Genomic DNA, 15949 nt, shown 5'->3' on the forward strand with positions numbered 1-15949 from the left:
CAACCAAGAGAGGAAGACAGACCAAGGACACGGTGCTGTAGAAAGCTCAATGTCGGAGGTCCAGAGGCAAGAGGGAACTCTAGTATCCCTCTTGGAATGGGCCAGCCTGGCTGGAGGGAAGCCCTCCTATGGAAGGCGAAAGAGCTCAAGTGAGCCTGAGGAAAAAGAAAAAGCCATTTAGAAAACCAATAAATACTAGCTGATGAATTTTAATGTTTTGCAGAGGGATAATGGGAAGCCACTAAGAGGTTTTAAGCAGGAGAACAGGATGCTATTTGAATTTTTTAATGATTGATTGAGCTACAGCTTTGGGAATGAGTCTAATGGGAACAAACATGAAAACTTGGAAAACAAAAATCTAGGCAAAGAGCAATGAGGGTCTAAGGTAAGATCGTATCAGGAGAATGGGAGGGGAGGGTAAATTAAAAGACTAATGAGACAGAACCCTTACAAATGGCAAGTTTTTTTGATTAGTAGTGAGCAAAAAGACAGCCAGATTTCTGCCTTGAACAGCCCACTGGAAGGAAGCAAGTTGAGAGGAAGAAAAGGATTGAGTTTCAGCCATGTTGAGGTAGCAGTCCATGGGATTCCAGGGAGAAAGGTCCAGTAAGCCATTGGTTCTGGAAGATCATTACCACCACTGGTTCATGGGCTCCCTCTCTGGTGAACTGGCCCATGGTTCCCTGGACTCCAGCCCTCTTCCCTCCCCTCCCCATGCAAAAAGGAGCATTGCTTTATGGACTTCAGATGAGCCAGTTACATCCCACAGGGAAACCAAGAGCTTCAAAACAACAGCAACCTGTAATTGCCTCTTGGGTGACTAAATGAAATAAACCTAAAAATTAGTGAATAATCCTATGTACATGAGACTTCCCAATAAAGATTTAAATTGCACATGTGTTTAGATGTGTTTAGATTCTGCTCCATATTCTTCTCTATGTGACTGTGGGCAACTTTAATTAACTTATCTGTACTTCATTTCCTCATCTGTAAAAGGGGGCCTCAAAGGGTTGCTTTGAGATTAAAGAAGATAGTATATAGAAAGCACTTAGACAGTCCTTGCCATATGGTAGAGGCTTATTAAATATTATCTGTGGTTGTTGTTGTTTTGTGTTTCTCATGTGATAAGGGGGCTAGAATGCCACCTTAGTCATGTTCAAAAAGGGTCCATCTCCAGATAAGTCCTGAAATGCAGAGGGCCCAGCCTCTCTAGAACATCAGCTAGTTTCATCCCCCTATCCTTTATTATCCACAGCCCCTTCCAACATGAAAAAAATTAGAATGGGCATAACCCAAACAACCCTAAAGAATGGTAGAAAGATCAAAGGTGATGGTGGGGTTATACAGAGAAGGTAGGGCATAACAAATGAGTATGCGTGCTGAATCATTATATTGATATTTCTTTCAGTCTCCAGTATCTTAGAGCAGCTAGAAGTAAAAACCTAAAATTGTGTACCCGTAACCCGTACCAAACTCTGAAATCTGTTCTACAACTAATTGTTGCAGTGTGCTTTGAAATTTGCTGCTTTCCTGTATATATATTATTTTTCACAAAAAAAGAAAAAAAAATCCAGTTAAATATTTCCTTCCTCTAGTTAATCCTCTTTGATGAATCTTACCCCATATCAACTTCTTCCTTATTTCCTATTATCATTCGAAGCATTTTATATATAGTTGCAATATATTATCATATACTTGCTTTGTTTTATTCGTCATGTCATATGTGAAAAATACCTTGTTTTATCTCTAAATCCTTTGGAGGCAATATCTCAATAGTATTTATTCCGGAAATCATAGATGAGGCTTTGTACGTGTTTGCTGTACAAACAACTATTCTGAACAGAATTTATCAGAAAACTGATGCTTACTGAATACTATTAAAATAAAACTGAAATTTACATTGGTTTAAAAAAAAAAAAAGAGGTCCAACCCATTAAGGTACAAAGTTCGTTATTTCTCCCAAAAGGGAGATGGGGAAGTAGGGTTGAGGTAGGGGATTACGTGGAGCCTTGTGGAGGCAGCTAGGGACTCTCCTCAGAGAAATGTTAAAAAAATGAAATCTTTTGTGAAAGGGGGGTGCTTCCTGACCCTTGGGTGAGAGAAATGGGTGATTTAGCTTTCAAGGGGTATAGACGCAAAGGCCTCTTGTGACTCAGCCTGCTGGGAAAATAGCTGGGTTCGGCACTCAAAAAATGAATTCTGAGAGATGAACCTCATAGAAAACAAGCAAGGATCACCCACGGCCAAACCTGATCTGAGGTCTGAAAAGGCTCTTTAATCGCCAGATTTCTGAGCTCAGAAGCCAGCCGCCCTTGCACAGTTGTGAATTCCTGATGACTGCCAACAGTGACCCCATGTGGCAACCACTTGCCACTGCATGAGATCCGTTAAGAGGCGCACACTCCCCACGCTTTGTGTGTTCCGTTGCAACAACTCCGTTTAGGAACAAGATAATCTCCCAGGGACTCTTGAGCAATTCAAAAGAGAAGGAGAACCCTCAACAGGACACTAATTTGACATATGGAGGCTCAGGCTGGCACTGCTCTAAGTTATGGAACCAAAAATAGGTGGCATCGTTTGTACCTGGAGTTCTGGGAACAGTTAAAACTGGTTACTTCCAAGGAGAAACTGCACAATATCCCTATTCCATTAGTGGATTAAAAAAAACCCTCCCTTTGGGTTATCCTTTAGCTTTCCTTCCAGCCCCAAATTCTGCTCTGTCCCACCCCACATCCAGGCCAGATCCCATCCCCATAAGCCCCAGTGGGTTCTTCCTATAAAAACTGATGTTAAATGTAGACTCTTTTCTAAAAGGGAAGGGAACGGAACTAACATAACTTGACTCAGTACTGGGCCTGAGCTTACAGTATCTCACTCAGCTCTGACAACAACCCAGGAAGGGTTGAGACGACTCAATCACAGATTGGGGTTAGAGGCCACAGCAGAAATTACACAGTTTAAGGAGCTTCTATTTACACTTCTAATCAAATAGCAACAACAACAACAATAAATGTCCAATTTTGAAAGTCATATTATTTACCAAATCATGCTAGCTCGTGTCTAAAACCCTGGTGAATTTGATGGGCCCCAACTCTACTCTTACAAGATCACAGTCGACAAACTATTAAATGAATTTCTGTGCCTGATATACTCAGAGCTTCTCAGAAATGAATAGTTAACTCTGTATTCAAATGATACTATAAAGGGGACAACGCCATTTTTTTTTTTTTTTTTTTTTTGCCTAACTTGGAAAATTTAATTTAGGTGTTTATCAAAAACTGCTGCTCCCTGGCAGATTAATAGCCCACTATATCTTTCATATTAAATTAATTGAGTGCAGAATGGCTTTGTTGGATTTGAATGACAGGCTCCAGAGTTTAGATCATCATTCTTCAAGAAGGCATAAAATGAGGAATTAAAATCATGGGCCCTGAATTATCACATCTTCTCTCTGATTTTTGGAGGTTTTTCCTTTTTTTTTTTCTTTTTCTTTTTCTGTTGCCACACAGTACATTAATTAGCAATCAGGCAGCACCTGAGCTTGATAATTTCCATTCTCCCATCCCTAAGGCAACACTGGCCCAGCCCATAACTTTCCATTTCATGAGGCAACTACAAAAAGAAGTACACTTAGGAGTGCACAGCCCTTTATAGCTTAGAAAGCGCTTTCGCTTCCTCTCTCATTTCACCATCACAATACTCCTCAGCTCAGCATAATTAGCCCCATGTTACAAAAGAAGAAGCTGAGCAACTGGGCAAGAACCTGCTTAAGGCCACACTGGCAAGAGGTAAAGCTGGGACAGGACTCCCAGTCCAGTGCTCTTTCCTCTACACTGTAGTAACCTTGCATGAACTTCACTTTGTAATTGTTCACTATTTATTCAGTATGAACCTTTGCCCTGCCTCCTTTCTCTATCTGCCACTACTTCTGTTCTGAATTTAAATGATTGAATTCTCATTTAGCTCTTACCCCATTTTATCTTTCTAGCCTCAATTTTCCTCGTCACCCACAAGAATACCAGGCTGTGGCCACATCAAAGCACGTGCATAACATAGGCACACGATGCCCTTGCCTTTTCTCAATGCTGTTCCCTCTGCTTCAATGCTGTTCCCCACCTTCTTTGCCTCTCCATTTTTCCCAAATCAAGACCCAAACCAAATGCCATTTCTTTCATAAGGCCTTTCCAAATACCCTTCCTTCTCCAAAGGGATTCTTTCTTTCTTTAAGTATTTTACATAAAACTCTATCAGAGGGCAGGGCATGGTGGTTCAGCAGGCAGAGTTCTTGCCTACCATGCTGGAAACCCGGGTTCAATTCCTGGTGCCTGCCCACGTAAGAAAAAAAAAAAGCCTCTATCAGAACACTTACTCCCCATATTGTAAGAATTTGTACATGTGAGTCTCTTATGCTAGGCTGTGAGTTTCTGAGGAGAAGAAATAGGTCTACCACATAGGTTGGCACATAGTAGGTGCTTAATAAATGTATACTGTTGCTCCTCAGTCTTCCCTAGGTGCAGATCAAAAACATCTCCCCCAAGTTCCAAGAGGAAGCTCCCCAACCTGGCTACAGAATATGAGCCTCAGTTTCCTCATCAATAAAATAGAAATGCCAATTCGAACTCTGCTCCAGGGCTGTTCTAAGCATATGAGTGGCTGGACGTAAGAAGAATTTGTGAACGGTTTGTCAGAGCTTGGGCCATTCCATTGAATTTAATGAGAACGCAGTAATTAGTTATATTGAAATGCTCAAAATAACCCTAACCCATATGTGAATGGGCCTGAAACAGTTACAGAGCATCTTCCCAGCAGTTACCAATTGATTGGGTTGGGGGGGGGGGAGTGGATTCTCTTCTCTCCTTGTAGCCACCCTGAGGCATCACTTCAGAGCATGCCCTTGAAGAAAACTGAGGTTTGAACACAATATCTACATTTGTCAGGCTGTAGGAAGAAGTAACTAGTACCATGGCCAAGTGAAAGGGGACCTTGCTCAGGTGGGGCCTCTGTCCTCATTTCCCTCCTGAGTCCCAAGGACACACCAATATCCAAGTGACAAGGAATACAGACTTAAAATAAAATTTCTACGTAATTTTAAGTACAGATACGCACATTCTATAATGTGATTCTATTTTTGTTCTATACAGAGGATTCCTTTCTTCTCGACCAATCATTGCGCTGGACCACAAACTGCTGAACAGGACCACTCCCTGCAGACACTGAGACCCTGGCTGGAGTCACCACTCTGCTGCTCCAAGAGGAGACACCCGGGGTGCGGGGCCCTCCCTCACACAGGGCAGGCAGAAGTTCAGTCCTATCTGGAAGAGTCAGCTCTTGTGCTCTCCTGGACCAAGTGAGCCTAATGCAGAGGTCACTCAGGTAAGAAAGGACCTCTCCTTGAGAGAAGACAATCTCAAGCTAAAGACAGCTGCAAAAAATCCAGGGCATAATATTCTCACAAGCAGTGGGGACAAGCAAAGTAATAGGCCCAGCCTTCAATCTTGGAGTTTGTTCATATGAAACTTATCCACACAAAGGATAGGCTAAGCCTACTTAAAATCAGGCCTAAGAGTCACCCCCAGAGAACCTCTTTTGTAACTCATATGTGGCCTCTCTCTCTCTCAGCCAACACGACACACAAACTCACTGCCCTCCCCCCTCAACGTGGGACATGACTCCCTGGGGTGTAAACCTTCCTTGCAACATGGGACAGAAATCCTAGCATGAGCTAAGACTCAGCTTCAAGGGATTGAGAGAAACCCTAGAATGAGCTGAGACTCAGCATCAAGGGATTGAGAAAAACTTCTGGACCAAAAGAGGGAAGAATGAAATGAGATCAAGTGTCAATGGCTGAGAGATTCCAAACAGAGTCGAGAGGTTATGTTAGAGGTTATTCTTACACATTAAGTAGATATCACCTTGTTATTCAAGATGTAATGGAGAGGCTGGAGGGAACTGCCTGGAAATGTAGAGCTGTGTTCCAGTAGCCATGTTTCTTGAAGATGATTATGTAATGATATAGTTTTCGCAATGCGACTTTGTGATTGTGAAAACCTTGTGTCTGATGCTCCTTTTATCTACAGTATGGACAGATGAGTAAAACATATGAATTAAAAATAAATAAATAAAAGGGGGAACAAATGTTAAAATAAATGTAGTAGATTGAAATGCTAGTGATCAATGAAAGGGAGTGGTAAGGGGTATAGAAAAAAATAGGGGAAACAAAGGCTAAAATACGTTGGGTAGATGGAAATACTAGCAATTAATGAGAGAAAGGGGTAAGGATTATGGTATGTATGGATTTTTTTTCTGTTTTCTTTTTATTTCTTTTTCTGAATTGATGCAAATGTTCTAAGAAATGACCATGATGATGAATATACAACTATGTGATGATAGTATGAGTTATTGGTTATATACTAAGAATGGAAGGATCATATGGTAAGAATGTTCATATTTCTATGTTGTTATGTTTAAAAAAAATGTTTAATTAAAAAAAAAATTCAGGACAATAGGGTTAGAGAACTCAAAGGGTTTCCCTGAAGGCCCCTTGAAGCTGCAGCAGTGGGGAGGGGCTAGGGGGACAGTCCTGTGGGCCCCCACACCCTCTCCACTAGAGACATCTGCTCACCCCTGTTTTACCCAGTAGGTGTCAGCTTAAAAAGTGTGAAGGCAACCGCTACAACAGCCTCAGAGAGCCAAGACACACTGGTTTTCAAGCTCTTTTATGAATAAAACAGTAAGTTCCTGGGAAAGGGGACAAAAGTTCCGCTTGCAAGGTGAGGCTTGGAGCATGCGGGTCCCAGTTCTCCTTCTGCCTGTCCTGGACCCGGACACACAGCCTGACTGCCATGGCCCAAGAGGCCCTAGAAACATCAGATTAAAGACATCAAGGCTAAGTGGAAGAGCACTGGCATCTTAAAAATTGCAACTGCCTCATGATGAGAAAAAAAAGGCAAATCAATAAATATCGAATATAAAAATTTGACCAATTTTTCTTTTCATCCTATTTCTGTTTTCTCAACCACTTCCTTATGTACTAGGTCACTCGGAATAAAAAAAAAAAAAAATCCAACGTTAAAAATAAGGATTTTCAGGCAGGCCACAGTGGCTCAGCAGGTAGAGTTCTCACCTGCTATGCCACAGACCTGGGTTTGATTCCCAGTGCTTGCCCATGCAAAAAAAAAATAATAAAATAAAGATTTTCCAACTCTCCCCCTTTGCCAGGTGTCCAAAATAATGTCTCCAAACTTGCCCCCCAGAAGTTCTGAGTGTTTATGACTGGCACAAATTAAATAAACATCTCTTTAAGAGAATGTCAGTAAAAATGGTGGATTAAAGACTTCCACAAGTCCTTTACTCCATAAAAGCAATGAGAAGACTGGCAAAAATTACAGAATAAACTTCCTCATAATGCTGTAAATTAACCAAAAGCTTGCAGAAATCCAAGGAGTATTTACTCAGGAAACATTCTCCATGAAATACAATACAGCAGGCCATAAAAGAAGCCTAAATAAATTCAGAAGAATTGAATTCATGCAAGGTATATTCTCCAACCACAATGCAATTATCTAGAAATCAGTAAGAGAATGAAATTTAGGAAATTCACAAATATGTGGATATTTTTAAAACATGCTCCTAAATAACCAATGAAGAAATTATAGAGGAAATTAGAAAATATTTTGAGAGGAATGAAAATAAAGACACAACATACCAAGGCTTTTTGGATACAGAGAGAGCAGAAATTAAAGGGAAATTTATAACTATACATTCTTATCTTGAGGTGCAAGGGTGGTTCAGTGGTAGAACTCACCTGCCATGTGGGAGACCCAGGTTTGATTCCTGGCCTATGCACTTCCCAAAAACAAATAGACAAGCAAACTAACTAACAAACAAACAAAATTCAACAAATGGTGCTGCAATAATGGAATACTCACATGGAAAAAAATGACATATGACCCCTGCCATAAAGCATACCAAAAAAAAAAAAAATTCCTATCCTGAAATGGATCTCAAATCCATAACCTAGCATTTCAAATTAAGACATTGGAAGGAGAAGAGCAAACTGAACCCAGAATAAGCAGGAGAAAGGAAATAACAAGATTAGCGTGGGAATCAATAACATGGAGAATAGAAAAACAATAGAAAAAAAATCAACAAAACCAAAAGCTGGTTCTTTGAAAAGATTAACAAAACTGACTAACTTTTAGCTAGTCTGAGCAAGAAAAAAAAAAGAGAGAAAATTCAAGTTACTAAAATTAGCAATGACAGAGGGGCTATTATTGATATTACAGAAATTAAAGGGATTATAGCAGAATGTCATGAACTACTGTATGGCAACAAATTAGATAATTTCATTGAAATGGAAAAACCTGAAAGAAAAAAAAAAACAGAAACTACCAAAAACTGTCTTAGAAGAAAGAGAATACTGAATAAATCTGTAACAAGTGAAGATATCAAATTAGTAATAAAAAAAAACAATCCTCAAAGCCAAGCTCTGGACCACTAAATGACTTCAGTGGTGAATTCTTTCAAACGTTTAAAAAAATGTCCCAGACCTTCACAGACTCTTCCAAAAAACAAAGGAGAAGGAAATATTTCCCAATTTGTTCTTTGGATCCAGTATTACCCTGACACTTCCCAAATATCACATGACATGCCAAACATCACAAGAAAAGAAACTACAGACAAATATCCCTTATGAGTAGAGACACAAAAATTCTCAAAATACTAGCAAATTGGGTGGGCCACGGTGGCTCAGCAGGTGGGAATGCTTGCCTGCAATGCCAGAGGACCCGGGTTCGATTCCCGGTGCCTGCCCATGTAATAAAAAAATAAATAAAATTAAAAATTAAAAAAAAAAACTAGCAAACTGAATCCAAAAACATATAAAAAGGATATACCAAGTGGAATTTAGCCTAGGTATGCAGGATTGTTTTAATGTATAAAAATCTACCAAGATAATACACCAAGATACTTGTAATACCAAGATATTACAAGATAATACATTTATTCATGTTGATAGAATAAAGAACAAAAACCACATGGTCATCTCAACAGATTCAGCAAAAGCATTTGACAAATCCAACACCATTTCATGACTGAAAAGGAAAAAAACTCAACAATTTTAAAAAGAAGGGAACTTCTTCAATCTGATAAAAGGCTTCTACAAAAATTTTTTTTAAAAAAAGCTACAGGCAACATAATACTTAAAAGGTGAAAGACTGAACACTTTCTCCTAAGATCAGGAACAAGGCAAGGATGTCCTCTCTTGCAACTTTTATTCAACATCTCAACATTTTACAGGATGTTTTAGTCAGGGATTTGGCAAGAGAAAAGAAATACATGACATACATATTGGAAAGGAGAAATGAAACTATCCATATTTGCATGCAAAATGATCTTGTATACACGGATATTATAAAAGATACCCCAAGTTCATGGATTAGAAGACAGTACTATTAAGATTGAAATATTTCCCAAATTGATCTATAGAGTCAACACAGTCCCTATCCAATGGACTTTATTTTTTAAGACATGGACAAGCTGAACCTAAGAACCATATGGAAGTGAAATGGGTCCAGAATAGTCAAAAATATCTTGAAAAAGAACCACAATGTTAGAGGACTCACACTTCACAATTTCAAAACTTATTACAAAGCTATAGTAATCAAGACTGTATGCCATTGGTATAAATATAAATATATATCTCAGTAGAATATAACTGATAATCCAGAAATGAAGCCACACATCTATGGTCTACGGATTTTCAACAAGAGTCTCACAACCATCCAACGGGGAAAGACTAGTCCTTTCAACAGATAGTGCTTGGATAACTGGATAGCCACATGAAAAAGGAATTAAGTTGGAACCCTGCTTCACACCATATACAAAAATGAACTCAAAATGAAACGACACCCTAAATAAGAGCTAAAACTAAAACTCTTAGAAGAACACATACAGATAAATCTTTCTGACCTTGGATTAAGCAACGGTTTCTTAACTATAGCACTCAAAGCACAAGAATCAAACTTAAAATGGATGCATTCAACTTCAGCAAAGTTGAAAACTTCTGTATTCAAAGGGCACTATCAAGAGAAGGAGGAAACCCAGAGAAGGAGGAAAAATATTTTCAAATATCTGATAAAGTTCTAGAACACACACACACTACATATAAAGAAGAAATATTAATGACCAATAAGCATATGGAAACATGCTTAACATCCATTAGTCATTAAAGAAATAGAAATCAAAACCACAAGGTGATACCACTTCACATCCACTAGGATGACTATAATTAAAAAGTTGGATAATAACAAGTGTTGACAAGGATGTGGAAAAATTGGAACCCTCATACCTTGATAGAGGGAAAGTAAAATAGTGCAGTCTTTTTGGAAAACAGTTAAGCAGTTCCTCAGAATGTTAAATATAGAGATGCACATGACCCAGCAATCCTAATCCCAAATTCATACCTAAAGGAACTGAGAATATAAGTTCACACAAAAACTTTCACGAAAATGTCAATAACAACATTATCCATAATAGCCAAAAAGTAGAAACAACTCAAATGTCAATAAACTGATGAATGGACAAACAAAATGTAGTTTATCCATACAATGGAATATTATTCAGCTATAAAAAAGAATGAAGTACTGATACAAGACGGGGTCAATCGTAAAAGACCACATATTGCAGTTTTCATTTATATGAAATGTCAGAATAGGCAAATCTACAGAGATAGAAAATAGATTAGCAGTTGCCAGGAAGTGGGGGCATTAACTGCTGATGGGAATAGGGTTTCTTTTGGGGGGGATGAAAATCTTCTGGAATTGCATAATGGTGATGGTTGCACAACTTTGTGAATATACTAAAATCCACAAATTATATACTTTAAAAGAGTGAATTTTATGATATGTGAATTATATCTCAATTAAAAAATCTGTTCAGTGAATCTGGCACATGGCTAAGAACAGAGGGACGGTCAGCAGACGTCACCTTACATCTTTGCCCTCCAGCCCCTGTAGCGGCTCTAGATCCAATCATCACTAAACTGTACCACTGCAAATCTCATCTCTCTCTCACCCCCAAACCCAGCTCTAATCATGTTATTCACTTTTTTTTTTAAAGGAGAGAAACAAAATTATTGCATTACACCTAATTTTTATAATAGATCCTTACATAATCATACCCCGAGTTTTAATTTTGAAGTAATATCAAACTTACAATGAAGCATCAAACATAATACAAAATATACAGAGAATTCCTAAATACCCTCCACCCATTCACCCAGATTTACCAATTTTATCACAGCATTCTCTTTCTACCTACCTACCTAATTACCTTCCTACCTATCTTCTTATCTATTTATCTATCAATCTAGCTATTTTTAAACATTTGAGAGTAGTTACATACATCATGCTGCTTAACAATTTAATATTTCAACATGTATTTCCTAGGAGCAAAGATACTCATTTATGTCACCACATTAAATACAATTTTCAAGTTCACAAAATTTAGCATTTATGTATACCTTACAATCTATATTCCACTTCTCAGTTGTCACAATAATGTCATATTAGACATTTTCACTTCCGTTTTAGATCCAGTCCATGTTCACATATAACATATTATTTCCCTCATCTTCTTTAGTACTTTGGTCTCTATCTTTAATTGTAGTACTATATAGTATATATATACACACACACACACATACCGCAAAATTTCCCATCTCAACAACTGTCAGTCATCCAATCCCATGGGGTTAATCACATTCATAACGTGCTATCATCAAAACCATCTTTAATGGCTTTAATCACCACCACCTCCAGCAGACCCCATTATGCATTAACTCCCATTCTCCATGTCACTCACTTTTTAAAATTTCCCACTGTCCACCCTTCAAAGCTGGTTCCACCTTCCCTTTCACACAAATTTCTCATCTTCCCTGACATCCTCCAAGCTCTAGCCACCCCATACACCCCCAACATCCCTAAGCATCCCGCATTCCTTTCTTACCACGCTCTTGCACATGGTGGGCCAGCCTGCAGTGCCCTCCCCAGCCTCTCTGCCTCAGGTTCACAACACCTCCTCTGGGAAGCCACTGGAGCAATCACTTTGTGCCCCAACGCTGCATGGTACCTTCTTCCTCCGAGCCCTGTGTCTATCTCCAGCCCTAGTAGATGACTTCCTCCATGATCCCTCATCTCTGGCTCTCCAGGGCTTAGCACAGAGCCAGGAAATTATCGACAACACAATAAAAGTAGGATTTTATTTTTTAACATAAGAAATCTCCCCACCGAGCATATAAGCTCCTTGAGGGGTGGAGCCCTTACCTTCTGGGTGCTTAGCAGGACCGTGCCACATGGTTGGTCCAGGGTAAAGTTTATGGGGTGAATAAACGAACACCTGAAATGACGGCTGAGCTCATGATCAAGTGGGAACAGGGTGAGGGGCAGAGTCAGGACCGGTCCCCCCGCCCCTGAAAAGCCAGCTCTACTCACACTGTTCTTTCCACTCGCGCTCCTCTTTCTCACTGGCGTGGCTCTGCAGCTGAGCCTGCTTCAGGGTCCAGTAGAGTTCCTTGGCCCTCCGCTCCTCCTGGAGGCGAATCTGCTCTTCTCCTCGCCTCCTCTCCTCTTCCTCTTTCCTCTAAAACGCCGCAAGGACAGAGTGCTGTCAGCTGACCTTGACACTTGTTGGGGGTGGGGGAGGGGGTGGTATCACCTCTGCGATTGTGCATCAGGTCAGGACAGACCTCTGCTACTCCCCCCAATTCCCCCCCCCATTCCACCCCCGTCTCAGTGTCCACACCCACGTCAATGGCCAGCCTTGCACCTAACTGGCAAGGCTGTGGTAAGGATCTAGTGGATCGAAATATGCGGGACCATTTGTAAATCCTAAAGCTGCCTGCAAAGATATCCATTGTGTTTCCGTGGGGGTGGGGGAGGTGGGCTGGGGGGGAAGGAAGGTTGGGGGTGCCTCTTCGTCCTGGGTGCCAACTGTGCCGGTTTGAAAGGATATATGTACCCTTGGAAAGCCGTGTTTTAATCAAAATCCCATTTTGTAAAGGCAGAATAATCCCTATTCCATACTGTATGTTTGAAACTGTAATCAGATCATCTCCCTGGGGGTGTGATTTAATCAAGAGAGGTTGTAAAACTGGATTAGGTAACGTCATGTCTCCACCCATTTGGGTGGGGCTTGATACGTTTCTGGAGTCCTATAAAAGAGGAAACATTTGGGGAATGAAAGCGATTCAGAGAAAGCAGAGCAGAACAATGCAGCCACTAGAAGCAGAGTCCACAAGCCAGAAACCTTTAGAAATGAAGAAGGAAAATGCCTCCCGGGGAGCTTCATTGAAACTGGAAGCCAGGAGAGAAAGCTAGCAGATGACACTGTGTTAGCCATGTGCCCTTTCAGTTGAGAGAGAAGCCCTGACTGTGTTCTCCAAGTGCCTTCTCACTTGAGAGAGAAAATCCAAACTTCATAGCCTTCTTGAACCAAGCTATCTTTCCCTGAATGCCTTTGATTGGACATTTCTATAGACTTGTTGCAATTGGGACATTTTCTCAGCCTTAGAACTGTAAACTAGCAACTTATTAAATTCCCCTTTTTAAAAGCCATTCTGTTTCTGGTATATTGCATTCTGGCAGCTAGCAAACTAGAACACCAAATAACCAGGATGTGATCTTATCTTAATCTTATGTCAGAATAAGATATTTCAAAGATAGAGCAGGCGTGGATACCTCAAATGGCTCCCATTTTAAGCTCCAACAAAATAATACGTGTTTGTGTCTGTTTTCCTCTACCTTTTTTTACATCAAAGTAAAATGTGTATGCTTGTTAAAAGATCAAGTAGTAACAAAGGCTTATAATGAAAAATGACAGTTCTCTGAACCACTTCATCCAGCTCACCCATCCCAGGCCGGTAGTCAGAGGCCAGCATTTTCAGTTATTTTAGCTGTCCCTTTGGGTGGTTACACCCATACGTCTGAAAAATGCTGCCAATTCTTAATTTATCATTTCCAGACATCATCACTGTCTTTATTTTTGGGTAAATGAGTAGTTAGAATTCATATTTCCCCCTCATGTACACACCCGTAACTTCTCTTCTCCACACCATTTGTGGTTAAATCAATAATCAGTGTAAATATAATTTGTTACAAAGCCAAACAGGCTGCTATTTTCATCAATTTTAAGAAGTGCATTTTTTAACTTGTCAACATCTCTGAAATATAGGTGTGTCTTACAATTTACAACTTGCCTTTTTAATTGGCAATCATTTTTTCTTTCTTCTTAATAAGTAAAATAATGATGCATTCTACAATTGATGGCATCTTAAATCAGTAACTATGGCATGACCATTTCTTTCCAAATGTTTTTTTTTTTTACTTTTTCCTGGGTTAACAATTGTTTTAACTTGAAGCTGAATATTGAATTCTCCCAAACCTCTCTCAGATCTGTAGTAAATCTTTCTGTTTTAACCAAATTCTTTCTATTATAACAGATAATACAGAAATTATCTTTTTCCAAGTGGGACTCCCTTTCCCCTGGAAGTCATCTTTCCTTCTCAATCTGAACTTGCTCTCCAGGTTTCCTATCCATCCATTATCCCATCTCTCATCCCTCAGGCTTCCCCTATGCTTCTCTGGGAGTTTCAGCTTCTTTGCATCCATGTCTTCTTTCTTGTCTCTTGCTCATTTTGCAGCAACACACCTTTTGGTACTTCTTAGATAGGGCTGCATGGAATGAAATGTTCAGAGTCTTTTCATCTCTAGAAATATCAATATACTGTCCTCGCATGTAACTGCTAGTTTTAGCTGAGCATCGAATTTGATTGAAAATCACTCTGCAGAATTTAGAAGACTTTCCTTTTTTATCTTCTAGAATCCAGTAATGCCACTCTGATTCTCAGTCTTCTGTTTGAGGCATTAATTTTTCTCTCTGGAAGCCTTTAGGCTGTCCTCTATCACTGATGGTCTGATTTTTTCTATATGATGTGTCTTGGGATGGATTTTCTTTCATCCATTGTGCTAGGGATTCAAGGTGCTGCCATTCTGGAGGCACATGTCTCTCTGTTCTTACACCTTTACTTAGGGTTTCTTTGATAATTTATTCCCCTGTTGTTTTTCTTTTTTCTTTCTACAACTCCTGTTAGTCAAATGTTGGACTTCCTGAGTTGATTCTCTAAGTCCTTTATCATTCCCCTCTTACATTCCATCCCTTGCCTTTTTGTTGTTGTTCTACTTCCTTGTTGATTTCACTGACTTAATCTTCCAAACTTTTCAGAATTTTTAATTTCAGCTGTCACATCTGTAATTCCCAAGTCCTCTCTCTTATTTCTTTGGTTTTTGCTCCTTTCTCTTCATTTCATCCTATACTTGTTTCATGAATGCAACAGTCCATTTCTCTGAGATTTTGGAGCTTTTTCTCCCCCATATTTGTAATCTAGGTCTCTCTCCTCTGATTTTGTTCTTTTCAGTTTGTTTGAATTGGTGCTGCCATTCCCACTGGAGGCTTTCCTGCAATATCTGGTGTTCTCTTGGCTCTCTGTTCACGTTCAAGAGAGAAAAAAATGACTGGGCGGCTTGGCATATGTGCATGGGGCTTTATTGAGAGGTGGATTTCTCTCTAGGATAATTGTATAGGGAACCAGCCATTTCTCTGAGGGACCGTCAAGGGTAAATGTTATAGTTTCAAAACGCAAGCTGCCAGAATTGCCATATACCAGAAACAGAATGGCTTTTTAAGAGGGGACTTTATTAAGTTGCAAGTTTATAGTTCTAAAGCCATGAATTTATCCACATTAAAGCAAAGCTATAGAAATGTCCAATCTAAGGCATCCAGGGAAAGAAACCTTGGTTCAAGAAGGCAGATGACGTTCAAGGTTTCTCTCTCAATTGGAAAGGCACATGGCAAACATGGCAACATCTGCTAGCTTTCTCTCCAGGCTTCTTGT

At 39.7% G+C, this 15949-nt stretch overlaps 1 protein-coding gene across 3 annotated transcripts in view; it reads right to left on the minus strand.

The window, feature by feature from the left end:
• SH2D4B (SH2 domain containing 4B) overlaps positions 1 to 15949 on the minus strand; it is a 113638-nt gene that overhangs the window by 39096 nt on the left and 58593 nt on the right. For all 3 annotated transcript variants that reach the window (XM_077124733.1, XM_077124732.1, XM_077124731.1), the window contains exon 4: positions 12492 to 12639. In XM_077124733.1, coding sequence (XP_076980848.1) covers positions 12492 to 12639 — 148 coding nt within the window. The remainder of the gene's footprint in view (positions 1 to 12491; positions 12640 to 15949) is intronic.

The sequence above is a fragment of the Tamandua tetradactyla genome, chromosome 13 (genome assembly GCF_023851605.1).
Source record: "Tamandua tetradactyla isolate mTamTet1 chromosome 13, mTamTet1.pri, whole genome shotgun sequence".
Lineage (NCBI taxonomy): Eukaryota > Metazoa > Chordata > Mammalia > Pilosa > Myrmecophagidae > Tamandua > Tamandua tetradactyla.